Genomic DNA, 18,248 nt, shown 5'->3' on the forward strand with positions numbered 1-18,248 from the left:
TTTTTTTTTTTTTTTTTTGGGGGGTTTTTTTTTTTCAGAGGAAAGGACTATAAACTGGTAGCTGAGAATTAAAAGAACTCAACACTTCCCCTCTCTTTTCAGTTCTTGCACTATTCCTATTTGATGTGATGGCTTTCTATATACTCTCAAATTAACCCTGTGATTCTCTATAACATGTCATTACTCTGAAATCTTTGCAATGATCTAAAACATCCAAGTCTACACTGTTACTTTCTAGCCACTGGGAATTCTTGGACAGAAAAGAGAGAACTGAGAATTCCAGACCAAGCAAATACTCAGGTCAGAGTTAAAGTAGGCTAGTATGACAAATTCTCACCCCTGTTATAACTCTTCTTTCTCCAGGTTGACTGATAGCTTTTTCTACATAACTTCCCAATTTTTACCCAAAAAAAAGACTTTAAGAAAAAGGATACTTTTAGCTGCCAGTGAAATAAAATAAATTACTCATGATGCCTTAGGCCAATTAAGAAACATATTTCCTGAGAAATATTTCTTGATATGTCAGTGGTGACTTTGACATGACATCAGGTTTTTCCTGGAACCCCTCTCCATGAGGTCACAGAGAAGCTAACCAGAGTATTCAAATTCATACTTTTTTCCACTGATAGTGGTGCAATGGCAAGAAAACAACAAATCCAAAAAGTGTTAACTCTTTTTTTGGCAAGGCCTTTTTCTAAATCTTCTACTACTGCTTTATCTACTGGTCAGCTCCACCTTCCTTTAGTACTTTATGGGTTTAACCTGAGTCAAGGAATCTCATTCTCTTGAACAAAGAAAATTTATTATGGATGAATTCTTCACTGATTTGAGATTTAGGATAACCCTTCACAGACTTATAGGTTTTTAAAAAGGTAAAGACTGATAAAAACATTGTATGGATAGAAAGAATGCTCAGTCCTGTTTGGACTTCCTGTAATTCACACCACACTTTTAAGGTACTGACCATACAAATATTTTCAGTACATTCACGTGACTGCATATTAATAGATGCAAAATAAGAAGCTAATTCTGCACATCAAAAGAAAGGTCTATCATGGCTGCTTATACCACTGGAAGGATATTTTTCATTAGAGAACAGGTCCACAGCCTATCAACTGCAATGTGTTGTGATTTATGAAATGATAAAAAGTAACCAAAAAGCTTTACACTAACTATTAAAAAGGTAGGTGAAAGTGCTCTCATACTGTAAATAAATGAAGTTAATGAAGCTGAACCCACTGATTCCAGCAGAGAGATTGTTCCATGGGATTTCTCCTTTAAATGTGTAGTAGACTTTATCTGCTAGTGTCCAAGGTCAAGGGTATAAATTCTCTTTACAAGAAAGATAATAGAATATCATATTTATTTTTCAATTTAAAAACTCAGTATCCATTAAAAAATGTATTTCATGAAATACAGCCAAAAAACATTAATCAAAACAAACAAAATGTGGGAATATTTTCCTTCTCAATAACTAAAGCCAATATACCTGGAATTTTCCAGGTTTCTGAAAAGATTTTCTCACCAGTAGTCCATTTCTCCATTCAAATACAGTTATAGAAGGGTTACAATTTTTTTTTTTGTTTTTTTTTAAATCAAGAACAAACACTTCCACTACAGACAAAACATCATCAGACTATGATTTAAAAATGAGTATTAAACAATGAATTCCATTCTGTAAATGAAGATCAAAGAGTAGCTGATGGCAGCACAGGTGAGGCTGAGAAAGATGCTGCACTTCAGCAACCCAACTCTTCATGGGCCAAGGCAAGTAGTCCCAAACCTTCCGAAACTCAGGCAGGAGCTGGATGCTACCCAGGCATCAGTTATTTCTGTGTGCCCAAGATGTGACTTCTTTTCACAAAACCCTCCAACAGCTGACCCTTCTTTTCAATTACCTTTACATCAAACTCCTTCTGTTTTACACAGAGAGGATGAAGTTTTGTGAAGTACATGTTTCTTCGAAAATGCCTTCAGAAAATCCTCAATCTAAAACTCTTTACTAGACATGGCAGATCATAACCTCCTAGTTCATGACATTAACATGCAGAGCATTCATCAGTATGAATCATAGGAGGAAAACCAGTGCTCAGCATAGCTGAACTCCCTGTGACTTGTTAAATAAATAGCTGACCAAAAAGCATGACCTAGTGTGTCATGTGCCAGACTCAAAGTCAGGCACCCAAGTTTTTATCCATCTCTGATATCTTTTTTCCCCCCTGGCAATGCTGGGTAAAATGACCCTTCAGAAGACTTTCCTTACCTAGAAACTGTTAAATTAAGGTTGTAATATTTGTATGGCATTTGGAAGAGATTATTTTTCCCTAAGAAATAAGAAAAAAAATTCATTCTTTACAATTTTCTCAAAATAGTTTGTTCCCATGTGTAGGGAATATTACAAAGATCATCAATATTTTTTCCCCTCTTGCCTGTTCTCCTTAATTTTGACAGTAAAGAGCAGATATTTCCTTGTAAGACAAACTATTCAAAAATAATGAGACATCCAATAAAATAAAAAAGGAGAAAATCCCATGTACATACTTGACATCATCGAAGACACTCATCTGCAGCTTCAGGAGATCTGCCACTTCCTTTATTAACTCCAAGCCCTTTTCCACACTCAGGGGGCTGTTGAAAGGGAGCAAGAAAACAGAGCATTAAAAAAATGGAACTCATCAATACTTGAGAGGGTAAAGGTCCCAAAAGAGTTATCACCTTGGCCTCTTTGAGTCTGAAAGCCACCACTAACTGTATTCCTGTCACATAGTGATCGTGATATCAAGGGAATTGGGATCAGGTGCTTCTTCAGGCATGATGAATCACCTGAATTTTCCAGCAATAAGACAAACAATAAGGTGCAAATGGAATTGTTAGGAAGTGTAATGGGCCCATGATGCAGCAACCAGTTCATCTCAGTCCTCAATAAAAAATGTAATAAAGTAAAAGGACAGAAAGAAAGAAAAGGATTGACGAGACAAGGAGGGAAACAAACAATGAAAGTCAAATTGCAAGCTCAGTATCAAATGGACAAGTGAAAAGCATATTTTTAAATTCATTAGATTTTAAAATGAATCTTTGCCCAGGGAAAAGATGCAAAAATTATTATGGATTTGAAAGTAAACAATGGAGCAAGACACACAGTCCAGAGGACATTGATTAGATACATAGGATTTAGCTTGGTGTGTGCATACACTGCTGACAGAGACCCCTTTAAATCTTTTTAACCTTTGTCAATGCCACATTTACATTTTTTAATTTAGAAAACAGGTTGCAATCAAGCCTAACACAATATGACTGCTATCATTTTAAGAAGCACTTATCCAGATGCAAAATTTATATTTGCAAAAATTTCAGGCTATTAAAGCTGATACAACTCTAAAGATGTATTAAGAACATCCCATCCCTAATATACAGATCCTACCTTGCTTAGTTGTTCAGTATTGTGGAACCAAATAAAAAAGCATTAAGAAAGAAAAAAGATGCAGAAATGATGTAACAGTGTCCAGTGAAAACAACATTCTCTGCCTAAATTGTGATCGCAGATTTATTCTCAACATTGTTAAAGCCTCAAAGACCATAAAATTATACCTTACAAGCATATCTAACTTATGCCATGGAAAGCAGAAACAACTTTGCTGAGATTAACTCACAGGAAAAAAAGGTTCTGAATTTGTTCCTTCAAGGATCTATAATAAGCAGGAGAAGAAGGTGTCAAAAAAAGTGTGTAGTATTAGACACAATCTTTTCAACTAGACTCAGGAAAAAAGATTTTTTTCAAAGCTTTTTACAAAGGTCACTATTTCTACCTCAGAGCTGAAGCTTTTTTGATCTAATTTTATATCACAGTAATTCATTGCCACTATTTTATTTATTGACTGCAGTGACCACTGGGGGTTTGGGTTTTGTTTCTGGTTGGTTTTCTTTTTTGGTTGTGTGGTTTGTTTTTTGGTTTTTGTTTTTTGGTTTTTTGGGTTTTTTTTCACTGCATTTTTGGTGTTTTTTTTGGTTTCTGCATGTACTGCCCTAAGGGCACTTCTATTTAAATTATGGGATATCTCATGTGGATCTTGGTTAGGATGGAATTGCTCAGCCTCCCTTCATGCTACTAGCCCAAAATGCTCAAGAGACCTTCTGTCACACAACCAGAGGTAGCCCCTCAAGGCACCAGATAAATATAGAGATTTTCTGGATTTCTAAGACAGAAATGCTCCTGTGTGAAAGCAACAAAAGAATCTGACTGATTGTGTAAGGTAAAAAAAAAAGTACTACAGATTATTCAAAAAACAGTTATATTTCAAGGACTGACAGCGGATAGAAACGTGATTATTCTCATCACTATGAAAGCAGACTGTCATAGTTACTCTAGGGTTTATGTGTTAATTAAATCTTTTCTCCCAAAGAGGTTGGCTTAAATTACAGAAATGATTGGTGTCAGCAAGTGGGCTTTTACTGTAACAGCAAGTCTGATGCAGGCAAAGGCTGCTGTGCCCATTGGTGCTGCTTTTTAACCAAGGGAGCCTCACTTGCAAAGCTCAGCCTCCTACTCCCAGCTTACCCCTCCCTACTGCCCTGAAAAAGCATCTCCCAGACTCAAAAAGAAGATATGCTGCAACAAGCCAATGCAGGAGCAGTAAATGGGGGGTGTAATCAGAGCATTTGAATGCTACAAACCAGCAATAATGTTGGAGGGGAAATGGGTGAGAAAATGGTACAGGAAGGCCATTGTTTTGCAAGCCTGAGCATCCAAGAGCAGTCTCAGTAACTCTCACGCAATATCAAACTCAAACACAAAGGTTCACAAACTCAGATGCAGTTTGATAGGCTAAGAAATTATCATTGATAATAGCTCGGGAAAGCTGCAGGATGAGCATTCTATGGTAGCAATACTATTACTGATCCCACAGTCATATTTGAGAGCCCCCATTAAGAATGATTACCATCACAATATTTTGAAATGCCATTTTTCCAACTTTCCAACACTGATACAATCTAGTACTGTTTATTACAGTTCTATGAAAGCTGTCTGTAGGACAGTAGACTCTTAAAAACCTTTCTCTAAAAATTCCAAGGCCATGATTTTCCACCCTGAATTAAAGCTTTGCTTTTGTTTAGTGTTTCATTTTGCTCATTGTTGCATGGTTTGTATGGTGATTGCCTTTAACTTTGTTTACATGGAGAGAATCATACCATTTCCACCAGAATGGTGCTAACCAAACTGACCTACCTTGCAACAGCACCATTCACCCACATCACCCATCTGACTTCAGGCTTTCACAAGGACAATCTTTCAAATATCACCTGTTCTCCCGCCCATAGTCCTCCCACTCATCCTCAGTGCAAGCACTCAATACTCGTAGACCGGATGATATTTGTGATCTTTCACATACTTAGTTTTGAGCCTTCTCAATTCAGTTTCTGTATTAGGGAGTATTAGGGAGTTTTTTTCTTAGAAATATTTTTTGTCTATTGATTATGAGGGTTCAACAACTATGGAATTAATTCAACAGGAAGTGTTAGACAAACCAATAAAGAATGACAAAAAATAAGTGTTGAGATAAGGAACAAATAGCGAGACACTGTAGACTGAAGTTGTAAGAGTAGAAAGAAGGCTCGTTAGACAACTGAAATATTTTATCAAGGCCAAAGACTTGGAGAAAAATTGTGGGAAGGGTTCACACTGCTTTGTCTGATCTGTGAAGATGGTCACTGCAGTCCCCAGTGGGGGATCTGGGAACTCCTTTGGTGCCGGGCCTTGCTGGCACTCCAAGCAGTAGAGCACAGAGGGAGTCCCTGGGCTGTGGCCCCTCACATTCCAGGGCCAACTCAATGCATTTTCTTTCAGAGTCTGTGAAAAGGCATTTCAGTACACCGCAACAGTGAATCCTTAAGAGAGGAATCACAATTTACATAGCCCTCAGCTCAAAGCATGAGCTGGTAAAAAAAAACAAATGCAGAAAAAGGACCTCTCATGGATGCTATTTATATTTTCCAAGTTCTCCTGAGGCTGGCTAACCCTTTCTGTGTCCAGGAAAATGAATGGTTTCTGCAGTGCCTTTAACTCCCAGCTTGATGGCCACTGGAACAGGCTCCCAGGTCACAGCACTCTCAGCAGAGTTCAAGTGTTTGGACAATATTCTTGAGCACGTGCTGTGATTTTTGAGGTGTCCTGTGCAGAGCAGGAATTGGACTTCAGTGATCCTCATGGGTACCTTCCCACTCAGGATATCCTATGATTCTATGATTTGATTTTACCACTACATTTTTGGATTGCCTTGAAGGTTTCTGATCACCTTTGGGCTAGATTTCGGCCTTAGGAAGAGTCAACTGCTGGATGGCAGATCACCTTTTTGCAGATGATATATATGTTGCCAGCTGACATCTTGAGACAGTGCTTACTTCGGGTTTCCTACCTTTGCTCTCATTCAATTTGCTGTAGATTTCTCTTTTGAGCCTTCTTTCAAGGTATCTGTAATAACAGCAGCTAAAAGAAAATGTGATACATCTCACTATTTAAAATAATTCTTTTGAGGTCCTTTTTAAGTTTCCATCTCCAGCGCTCTTGGAAGATGAAAAGAGAGTCAGAAAGTATATAAAATTCACGTATAATGTACTTTTTTCCATTGCTTTATCTTCTAATACCATCTCTATCTGTGAGCACTATCCTAATTGTTATTTTTTTAGTTGATAGATTCAGACCCTTCTGCATCAGTAGCAGAACTCTCTCTCACTTACATACCAATCTCTATCTCATATTATTGGTAGAATAACTTTGACACACTAATGACAATGAATAAATAAGTGGGGAATGAAATATAAATATTTCCTTTGGGATTTATAAAGATACATAGATTATAGATAGAGTTTCAAAGTCTTTCAGAGTGTCATCTGCAAAATACTTCACTACTGATTTTTTTTGATCTCACTTTTCAGGGCAGGGCTCTTGCACTGTTATACCTCCTGGAGAATATGGTTTATACCTCAGCTAAAAATAGACAATATTATATGGTAGTACTGCATTATCCCTTCAGATGAAATTACTCCCCAGCTCAGTTCAAGACTCTGATGTCATGATTTAACATCATGACGTAGTTATGAAAACTTCTGTATCCAGTTTAATCATGTCAAAAATAAATCATCCAATTCAGATCTACTTGGTTGACCTAAAATAATCCTAGGCCAATCAGCTCCCCTTAAGTTCATCAGGAGTTTTGTGTAGTGCACACAAAAAAAAGAAAAAACAAAACAAACCCAAAAAAATCCCCAAAAAACAAACAAAAAAAAAAAAAAAAAAACCACAAAAAACCCCAAACCAAACAAACAGCCAAATCAAAAAAGGCAGGATCTAGCCTATGAAGCTATTTTATTTAGAGATGAATCTGAAATAAAAGCACAGGAATAAATATCTCTTAAATTTAATGTGAGCTGCTGAGCACTTCTGAAAATTAGTGCAATCCATTTAAATGCTCAGGAGTGGATTTGGAAGCCCAACTTTATGTAATTGCCAAAGTGTCTCCACAAAGTGTAATGGACATTGAATACCAGAAAATTAGATTGTCTGGTGAAAATAAGATTTTGTATCTTCCAGTGTCTAGGTCCCTACCAGTGAGGAAGCTGAAAACAGAAATATTTTAAGGAACAATCCACTTACAGAGCTAATTTAAATAATAGAACACTGAATGATAATCTTCCTCTGCTATTGACTATTAAGATTTAACTTTTCAATTTACAAGAAAAATGCAGTGATGAGAAGTAATTTTTAAATCTGCTCCCAGGAAGTTGGCATAACTCAGAACACTCCCATTAAGTAAGTTTCTCCTCAATTCCAGATAAAAAATGTATAGTAATGCTAGCCTTTTTTTTTTTTTTTGTTTTTGTTTTTTTTGGCTGTCTAAACAATCCCACTCTCTTCAGTGGTTTTATGAGAGAACACTTGTAGCTAAACAAGTAATTAATAAGCAACAGAATATGTCTTCACCTGGGAGAGGTCTATCAAGTTACCCCGGTCAAGACATCCTCCTGATCTGCAATTCCACTGTCCATAAAATGAAAGCAATTACACCAGCTTTCCTTGTCAGCTGCCTGGTGTTGTTATATAAAAGGCAATAATGTTATTATTTGACTTGCATGCATTCTGGATCTAACAGCAGAAGCACCAACACTATTGGCTCTTTATACCACTCCCTACCAAATATGAAAGAGATGTAGTAGCAAATACTATGTCACCTGAAAATTGATTTAAAAACTTTACTTATTCCCCTACCAAAAATTTTGCTCCAAACTAGGTTAGCACAAGGCCTCTGACTGGTTTTAGAGCACATCTTGCTGATTTAGAGCATATTTGGAGCACTCTGATCCCAGTGAAGTTAACTTCTGCCTCACAGGTGAGTTGGAAGTCTTGCTAAAGGCCTGCTGTGGGCAAATAGAGCAGGAGACCAGACTTATGGACCAGACTCGCTTCATGAATGGCCAGTGAGAGCACTTTAACAGAAGAGTAGTGCTGAATATTGGATGCTGATCTCACTACCAGTTCAGCTTCATGCTCCAATTCTCTGAACAATGTTACAAATGGATTCCACGTTTTCAAGAAATTCCCAAGATTAAGTACAAATCTGATGAGTGAGAACAAACATTTTGAATAATGGCCTATTTTTGACCTGGATCTAATGATTTATGCATTCAAGGCTCAGAGTTTCCCCTTCTGGTTAAAAAACAAAAGGAAGCATGTAAATGAAGGCACAGGAGGAGTTCTGTGGGGACACTGGCAGCATGGCCAGGCTCTGCATGCTGAGCTAAATGGAGCTCAAACTCTAATATGAGCCAGTGGGCAATGTCAAAGGGAACAAGAGGAAAAACAGAAGTAAACAATGATGAAAACTATATGTTCTGTATTTCCCAACATGCCTGTCAAAACAATCCCATAAATTGAACCATTTTGGTAGCAAGAAATCCGACGCAGTTATACAGATGGCTTGATTGGTGGCGTGTGCCAAGCCTGCTCTCAGCCCAAGGAGAACAACGCGTAGTTCAGTGTTGTGCTGAGGTTATGTCAGTCTCACAAGCAGTTGCTCTCACTTGCTTTTCCTCCTCCCAATTGCCAAGTGCCATTGGAAACCCACTTACCGAACTTTGAAATGCTCCCTTAGTGCCATCATTCAAATTATGTATTGTCTTTACCAGACTGTACCTAGTGCCCTTCCAATACTCTGTTTAGCAATTGTAATGCAGCACTATGATGGACATCCAGTCAGCCCTGTCAGATTAATTCAATTGAATAATTTCCTGCAAAAATGAAGAATAATATACAGTACAGAAACGGACCTGACATTGGGAATTGCACTTTTTAAACCTAAATGTCAGTCTAATCCCCAGTAAAACCTCAAGTAAGGTAGGGTTCAATCCACCTAAAATTTGCTTAGATCAGAACACAGGCAATGAAGGCCAGTTTGCCCATTTTCAAGAGTGATGAGCACTACAATAAAATTGCAAGGCATTTCTTTGCAGACTCAAAGTTGCCTGAATGCTTAACTACATTATCCTCCCAGCAGCAAGTGTATTTTCTGGACAGGTAAAAGCCACTCACACCCAGCCTCTTTTGCTGTCCAAACTCGAGCACAGTGGCATGGACACTGCGTTTATCTCCCATGGAGAATGTTCAGAAGTTTGGCTACACTTGTGTTGTTGCAACATGCCCCCAGCCAGGTAATAATTAGCATTGACTCTATGATTCACAGAAGGCTGATCTATCTCTTTATTATATTATTATATCATCATGAAGAAACTCATTGCTTTTACAATACACCTGAACCTAATTGGTCTTCCAATTCAAACACCACCACTAGTGGCTAATTAAGAAACTACTCTTTGTTAATCAAATCTCCACAACCCATTCCACACGTTCACAACAACAGGTGCAGCAAGTGAAAGTAACAATTGTTTCTCATTCTTTTCTCTGATCTTCTCACAGCCTTTCCCACCACAATGCCTGGGAAAGTTGTGTGCTGCCCTCTGTAGCCAGAGAGCTGCTGCCACACACTTGAGCTCAGCTTGAATAGTATTTAATACACATCTAAATCAGAGAATGAAGCAGAGCTTGAAATCAGCATCTAGGACTTTTGGGGAGGAGACATTTTATTCAAATTTATGCTGACTTTAAAACCACTTTCAATGCACACATGCTCAAAGAACTAAGTTTGGACCAGCAGTCTTCCTTACTCCTGAGTGCTGGAAGACTAAGGTCCTCTTCTGTGCATTATTTATCTTTCTCTGTTGCCTTTTGGCCTGAAGACAAACCACTGGGCCATGAAGAGGATAATGGACAGTGTTATCTCTCATTTCTCATACACAGAGCACTCTTCCAGCATGTGGGAGTTAAAACTGCCCAGACCAGCTTCAGTAAGGTCTCTTCCATCTCCTGCTTCACTTTCCAAGTCCCACAGTAATAAGCAGAAGACAGACAGAAGATCCTAGACACAGTGCCTGTCAGCAGAGCAGCACTAGGCACACTGGATCCCTGAACATCCTACTTGTTTGGCACGTCTCAGTGAATAGGGAGATATTTTGCAGTCTGGGCTGTCTTCTGGAGTCTTCAAAAGTCCCTTCTAATCAGTGGAGGAAAGAAGGTGTCTAACCTCCCCGTGCGGGTATGTCTTCACCTGTCTCTCAAGAAGCTCCATGATGTGAAATTAAGTGGATGACATCTTTGGGGAATATGTGCAACATCCAGCAGTTTCGTACCTAAATGAGTCAGTCTGGATTTCACTCTAAATTCTAATTCTAAATAACCACATTTCAGCTTTCCACCTAGAGATGTGCCTTAAAGGGAAAAGATATTAAACACATGGGTAACAAGGCACATATCCAAAGCTCTTGAAAACAGAAGCTGAATGGATGTAATCTGTTGAAGAATTTAATTTAAATAATCGACTTTTATTAAACAATGAGAGCTACACATAGATTATGCCCTGCAGGCCAAAGTGTTGGGTTAGAATTGTAAGATTCTTTCTCATTTGGTTCTTTATCCCACAGATTAACTTGTTAGCAAAAAAAAAAAAAAAGTCTACCAGAAGACCTGCCTGGATGAGTTCACCAAAGACCAATGGCTTCTTGTGGTGATACTTTACTATAGGACCTAATTTGAGTTTTGAGCTGAAAAACATAATTTTGTTGGTCCTGCCTACCACTATATTTATTCTGAGTGTTTTTATTTAAGATTTTTTAACAGTCATTCTCTTAGTGGAGACAAATAGGAACTTCTTTTACAAGGACCTTTTCTTTAGTACTGATCTGAGAACTGAGAGTAATTTTTACTCAGTAAATTTAATGAGAGTAATTTTTTCCCCTCTGGTATTTTAAAATACTGATTTTTAAGAAAGATTAATTTCAAAGTTTAAAATAATTATTTAAGGAATTTCCACCAGGTCATTTCTCAGTAATATCTTTGTTTTGATTGATATCAAACCAGCTTCCTGTCACTGACAGAGCAACAGTCTATAGCAGTATCACTTTCTTAATATGCAGCACAGTCTCCTTAGTACTGAAGATAAAAAGCTAAACCTAAAAAAAGAAAAATCAAAGTTCAGAAATATGAGTCTGGAATACCATATGGAATGCATTAGAGAGTCAAATAAGAAGCCTGTCTTTAGGATGAATAATGTTGAGGACCAGTTTTCTCTGGCTGGTAACACCATTTGGCAGCAGTATGGACTTTGACTGGTGAAGGCAAAATCCCTGCTGGTGGGAAGCTGGGAGGGGCAGCCTGGCCAGCTCCAGCCAACCTGCCATCCTTCCTCCATGCCTGGAAAAGAGCAGGAACATCTGTCACAGGGCTGAGGCTGAGTGACGAGACTGAGATGTGTGGAGATATTTCAGAGCTTCTGTAAAATGACTTACAGGTGTGCTAGGAACTATTTGCTTATTACTTGCTCTAATAAACACAAAATATTAAATATTAAAGAGGGGGAGTATTAAAACAGGTGACTTCTGCATTTTTAACCACCCACTTTCCCATCCTATCTCCCTCCCCTCTCAGTGCACTGCTTGGCAAGGAAAAGTGCAGGAGCCAGAATGCCAGGACCTGGGCACTGCCTGTCCATGGGCAAGGGGCTGGTGCACACCAGCCATGACTGCTTTGCCTGCTAAAAGCAGTCAAGAGAAAAGGATAAAGAGCAGGAAAGCAATTTCCGGTTCCTGCTGCTGGGATCAAGAAGGAGTGAGAAGAGCCATGCTGAAGGAAACATATTCCCAGCAGTACATGCTAATCCCAGATCCTAAGTCAGTTCTCAGCAGCAGCCACCAGCACATGACTGGAGACTTTTTTAGACCACCTTGAACATGCTACTGCCTGATTTTCTAAAACTAGCACCAAATACAGGATAGCTCAAAAGTAAGTGCTAAGAAATAAAGTCCAAGATAATTCTGGAAAAATTCAGAGGGAGGGCAAGAGAAGTAGTCAGCTGGGATCTGCTGCTGCTGTAAGGACAACCTAAGAATCCATCTATCCTGGGAAAAACAGTGCTTTGACAAACAATAAACTTTAGTTTCTAATGAACATTAGTTCTTTCATTTTCTTTTTTCTTTTTTTTTTTTTTTTTTTGGCTTGGCACTGTTGTATTTACACCACTAATAATCAAGAAAAAGATGGAAAGGCATTAAGAGAGTTATTTGCTAACAGTATTCAAAAAATAGCATTTCCTCAGTTCCCTGAGGGAAAACTTAAATGGTGAAAGGGTACGTATAAAATTGCCATTATCAGGCACTTGCCCAAAACCCAGTCAAAAAGTAGCAGAACACAGATATTCTATCCCAGGAGTACTAGAACACCTAACCAAATAAATGAGAATATTATACATGAAAAAATCACTCTAACTGATTCATTCTCTGACTCCAGAGGTCAGGAATGGTGCCACACTTTCCTTACATGATCCTCATGAAACACATGAACCTTGTGTTTGAAAATTTTATCAGTCAAGCACTTTCCACGTGTCACATGTGCACTGTAGCCCTAGGCCAACAAAGACAGATATCAGAAGTGAATTCCTCTTGCCTTATACCCTGCAGCAAGAGTATTCCTTCTGAAAATAAATAAGATGATGGTTATAATTCTACAAACAATTAGTTAACATGATTATGGATCTGCTTAAAAATTAGAAAAATCTCTCTTTTAAAAAAAAAGATCTCCTCCTGAACTCTTGACCTCATTATAAGTATTACACTATTTTGTGTTTCAGAAATGTTGGGAAATGGGCCACTGCCTTCAGGATTTGCATGCTTTCTTTTAAATTTTCAAGTCTGAAAATATGTACCACCATATGAAGAGCAGGATTCATGTATATAGATACAACAAATCTTTTCTTCCAATTTTCCACAGCCTCAGCGCACTGACTATGAGGAGTTTAAAGAAAACCTTTGCTTTTTCTTTCTTTTTTTTCCCAAAGTATTATTTTTGTTAATGTCTATTATTCTGTCACACTTATTCCAGCTGAATCTCATATACCATTGTACTCCTTAATCCCTCAATGTATTTAAATCCATCTGGAATTTTTCTAAATCCTCCATAGTTCTTCCTAACAGAGACAATTTGCCGATGGGGTACCACTAATCTCTGTACACGCTGAGGAGAAGCAGCTCATGACAAATCTTTCTCTTCTATCTCATAACCAGCTCTTAATCCTCAGTGACACCCTGCCCCTTGCTCTGTGACTCACTCTCCTTAAAGTCAGTGTGAAGAGCATCCCATTTATGTCCTGTTGATTTGAAGGGTAGGTACAACTTGCGGTTTTGCTGTGACAGCAGCTTTTCTCCTGGGAGAGTCTGATGTATCTCAGCAGAAGGTGCTCAGGACCTGAAGGTCTTCTATGTGGTGCTGCCACCAAGGAGAAGAGAGGGTCCCTGGCACTGCCTCCTGGAGGCCCAGGTTCAGTGGCCCTCACAGACAAATAGGTAGGACTTAAATTGTGTAGCTTTAAATAGCAGCTTATCATCAATGTGGACTCAGAGTCTGTGATCACAGCACTTCTCAGTGTCAGAGAAGCTGTAAACAACACTAGGGAAACTTTTATTTTAAGGACACAGTTTAATTCTTTTTGATTTCCCTATTTTTTTTTCTTTTTTCTCTCTTTTTTTTTTTTTTTTTTTTTTTTTTTTTTGCTAGAGATTAGTAAATATTTTAACAAGCAAAATAATGGGAAACTCAGCTACTGATGTATGAAATAGATTGATGTGAAACTCCTTGAGTGCAAATTTCAGTAGTTAACTGAGGCATGGGAGGGCTGCTGATGGTACAACAACAAACAGATACAGCTTTATCAAGGTCCCACTAGAGATTTTCACTCCCCTCTTCCCACTGACTCCTGTCTCTTGAGAACTGGCTTCATGGCACTTTTTAATACGCCAGAACCATGTTGGTGATTGAAAAGTAATTTACCAAGCCTGGCAATGGCCAGCTTCTGAGCCACACACCTCACAATCCAAAGGAAGGATGTCACATTTGCCTGAGGGAATAAATGGAGAAGGGTGTCATCTATTCCAACCCCAAGGATGGAGCAAGAGCTCCTGCCACCTCAGGTAGCACACAGCCTGTAGGAAAAGACAGGTAACACAGTGCCATGACTCTGCCGTTCTCATCAGGCTGGCAACCACTGTATAAAGCTATCAAATCCAGCCTTCTCCAGCTCCTACTCCTCTTTTACTAGACACAAAAAGTTTCAGTCATCACAAAAACAATGCATATTATCCATACAATGGAGAAGAAATGGAGACCTTAGAGGGGTTCACTGCAGGTCAGAGAGGAGGTAAATGCCATGGCAAGGACTACTGGGAGCACTCAATACTGATTTTATAGTGTTGCCATTAAATTCTTTCTGAGCCTACCAAGCCTAAAAAAAATTTAGACACTGAAATTGTATTTATTGCTCTTGTCTGGAAGTGTCCTGAGAGTAACTCATCTGATAATCTATAATAAAAGTCCTGGACATTGATGCTTTAAGCCCATGGTGTTAGAACAGTCTGCCTTGTCTGCCTGAGTCTGAGTTTTTTGTCCATGCTTCAGTGCGACTTCATACATCTTGAAGTACATATCTCCAGTAAAGACTTTGGGAGGGAATGCATTTCATAGATTTATTTTGGTTTGAATACAGTCTGTGTCTTACATTAAGTTAAATAATGATTAATTTTGTAAATGGTTCACATTTACCCAGAATTCATGAGAGCAACCAAATAACTTCGAAGCACAGAGCTATTCACTGGATTGTTTGAGAGCTGCCTGACTTCACAGCACTGTTATTGTAATCATTTTAAGGACACTGCAATTTTATTGCATTGGGCTGCACTTTCATTTTTTCATGCTTGTTTCCTCAAAGGCTATATTAGCCATAAAACCTTTTTAAGCTTACTTCTGTTTTGACAGCTCAGCAAATTCCCACTTTCTGTAATTTTTCCCTCTTTTCCCACCATCAGTAAGTGTGAATCTAAACCTCTTAATACAGACAGATTCAAGTCCAGACCAATTTGTAACACAAATGACACACGCTAAAAATCAATGGCAGTGGTTGGGCTATGAAGGTCAGAGGAGATAACAGCATCCTGGAAATAGTAGAGTGAGAAGTTGAGAAGGACCAACTCTCTGGAGTTATAATCAAAGTGTGACACTGTGCCAGCCTGTGCTTGCATTACTTCAAACATTCAGTACCTCCAGCTGTGTTAATAGTAACAAATTCATACAGCTGCTTTGTCGCCTGCAGAAGCACGGAAATAATGGCAATAATCTGTGCCATGATTGTGTTGCCCTCCCTTCTGAGGCTGAAATGGACCCCACCAAAGCACTCCCTAATGCATTTTAAGCTGAATGCTGGAAACAGCTACAGGGTTCACTTGTCATGCACCCTGAATCTCTGATGCAAAAAAGCCTTGAAAATGCAAACCTGTTCTTTCATATCAAATTTCTTCTTCATACAAGTAATTAGTAAATGACATTGAGGACAAATGATGATACACATTTTAATGCACTTTTGACTTTAAATTCTTTCCCTTCCTTCATATCTTCCATTTTTCTTTCAAGGCAGCATAAAGCCCAGACCAATTTATAATGCAAAATGACAAAGAATATCCAACAATACAGTGTTCAAAAAATGAGTTGAAGAAACACAAATACTAGTTCATAAAGGGACTAAAGCAGCTCTCTTACGAAGACAGGCTGAGAAGGTTCAGATTGTTCAGCCTGGAGAACGGAAGGTTGTGTGGGGACCTCAGAGCAGCCTTCCAGATTCTGAAGGGGACCTGCAGGGAAGTCAGAGGGGGCTCTTCATCAGGAAGTGTAGTGACAGGACAAGGGGGCATGGCTTCAAACTAACAGAATAGGTTTAGGTTAGATGTTAGGAGGAGATTCTTTATTGAGACTCTGGCATAAGTTGCCCAGAGAAAATCTGTCCAAATTTGTTCACTGATTTTCTATTTATGAAATTACTTCATTCTAATTTTTAGTGGTCGATCATTTACATTTTGTACACAAAATGTAAGTTAAGAAATTAAAACAAAAAAAAAGGCATGAAAATTCAATGATGGCGTTTTTATATCTGAGCTTCCCAGGAGTAGGCAGAACAGCACTGATGAAAAAGTACTGTCAGATAACAGACTGCACTATGATTCAGTATGCTGCATTCCCAGGAATCCTGATCTTTGGCTTTCTTGTTCTCACTCATTTCAAAAGTTTAAAATTCATTACATTTTCATAATGACCTGAATGGTAATTACCCAAAAAGCACTGTGATATCCTAGAATAACTGACCATATGTTATTGTGAGATATTGCAGCATCTCAGGGTTTTAAGGACTCCCACTGTTTATAAAAACAAAGCACAGCCCCCAGCCCCATCCTTAGTTTGGGCATATTTCACATGCAGTTCTATAGCCTGGAGTCAGCAGAGTGACCTGAACCTGCTCACTGAGAGTGAGTACCTGGTGGAGTACCTGAACCAGCTGCTCTTCCAAAGACCTGGCATGGAAAACCCAAACACAGGATGCTAAAGCAGCACAGAGGCATGGAAAGGGGAATGAGAGTGTCTGGAAATGCCTGGCCTGGGAAACCAGGCCAGCAGCCATTCCTGTTCAGTAAGTGGAGTAATAGAGACCTGAGGGAGTTCTTGTGGTGCTACTGAGGACTCCAGGCACACTCCCAAAATTGTCCACTGCATCAGGACCAGAGTGAATGTTTGCCATTAGTCATTAGTGCAGTGGATTGGCTGGTCACCAGCTACATTAATTAGAAAATTTTCCCTCTGTGTTCCTCTAGAGGTAAAAATGCAGAGCTGGTCTCAAAAAAAAAGAGAGGAAAATACGTGTGAAAGCAACACCCTTCGAGGAGGGAAAGATGGACACTGGGAAGGACTCTTCTCTTGTAAAATTATCTACATCAGTAGGTGAGAATCACATTCTGTCACAATATATTTCAACAGATTTTGAAAGCTCAAAAGCTAAGGGCAGCTGAAGTAGAACAGATTATCACATCTCTGTGCATATAACAGATAATAAAAATATACAAAGCTGAACACATGCATTTAAAAAAAAAAAAAAAGGCAGTCTTTAGTACTCTCTGTGACAAAGCCAGACTAACTACTGCTCCTCTGTTATTTTCTTGTAGATGAATAGGAAGCATGAAACATCATTTTCCCATATTCCATATATGGGAATATATAATATCAAAATTGAGGCAGTGAAGCAGTAATATGGGGGATATGATCTCTGTCACTTTCTCAGAATCACAAGAAAACTGGAGAATTATAGATGGAAGAAAGATTTCATTTCTAGAAAACAGAAAATTCTAGAATTATGTCTCTCTACAGGTTTTGGTGCTGAGACACAAAGACCAAGCTGTACCTACTGGACAATTTCACAGGAACGGATTTTCCACGTGTATTATTCAGATAGGGGGTCAAACTATATTGTCAGAAGCAAAACCTTTGGCTCTAAAATCAATTATGGACATTTATGGAACTTATTTATACAAGGGAAGATTATGTAAGGGAAGTGAAAAATCAGAGATAAAAATTTTACATTTAATTTTTTTTTTAATGTCAGCAATGCTGTTCTTTGGTGATTCTAACAGACTTCAGTAGCAACAGATTTTCTGGTTTATGTGTATTTATAATTTCTCTTCATTTTTAAACCCAATTGTAGAAATTAAGTCAAGAATATGAACAAATCTCTTTCCCTTAATAAAGTGCACTTGTAAGTAGAATAATGATTTCAAAAAGGACA

At 38.4% G+C, this 18,248-nt stretch overlaps 1 protein-coding gene across 1 annotated transcript in view; it reads right to left on the minus strand.

The window, feature by feature from the left end:
• The window catches only part of PTPRN2 (protein tyrosine phosphatase receptor type N2), a 630,254-nt gene that overhangs the window by 360,124 nt on the left and 251,882 nt on the right, over positions 1-18,248 (minus strand). Inside the window, exon 10 of the mRNA XM_041487587.1 lies at positions 2,542-2,628. Coding sequence (XP_041343521.1) covers positions 2,542-2,628 — 87 coding nt within the window. The remainder of the gene's footprint in view (positions 1-2,541; positions 2,629-18,248) is intronic.

The sequence above is a fragment of the Pyrgilauda ruficollis genome, unplaced genomic scaffold, assembly GCF_017590135.1.
Source record: "Pyrgilauda ruficollis isolate IOZ18807 unplaced genomic scaffold, ASM1759013v1 scaffold12, whole genome shotgun sequence".
Taxonomy (NCBI): domain Eukaryota; kingdom Metazoa; phylum Chordata; class Aves; order Passeriformes; family Passeridae; genus Pyrgilauda; species Pyrgilauda ruficollis.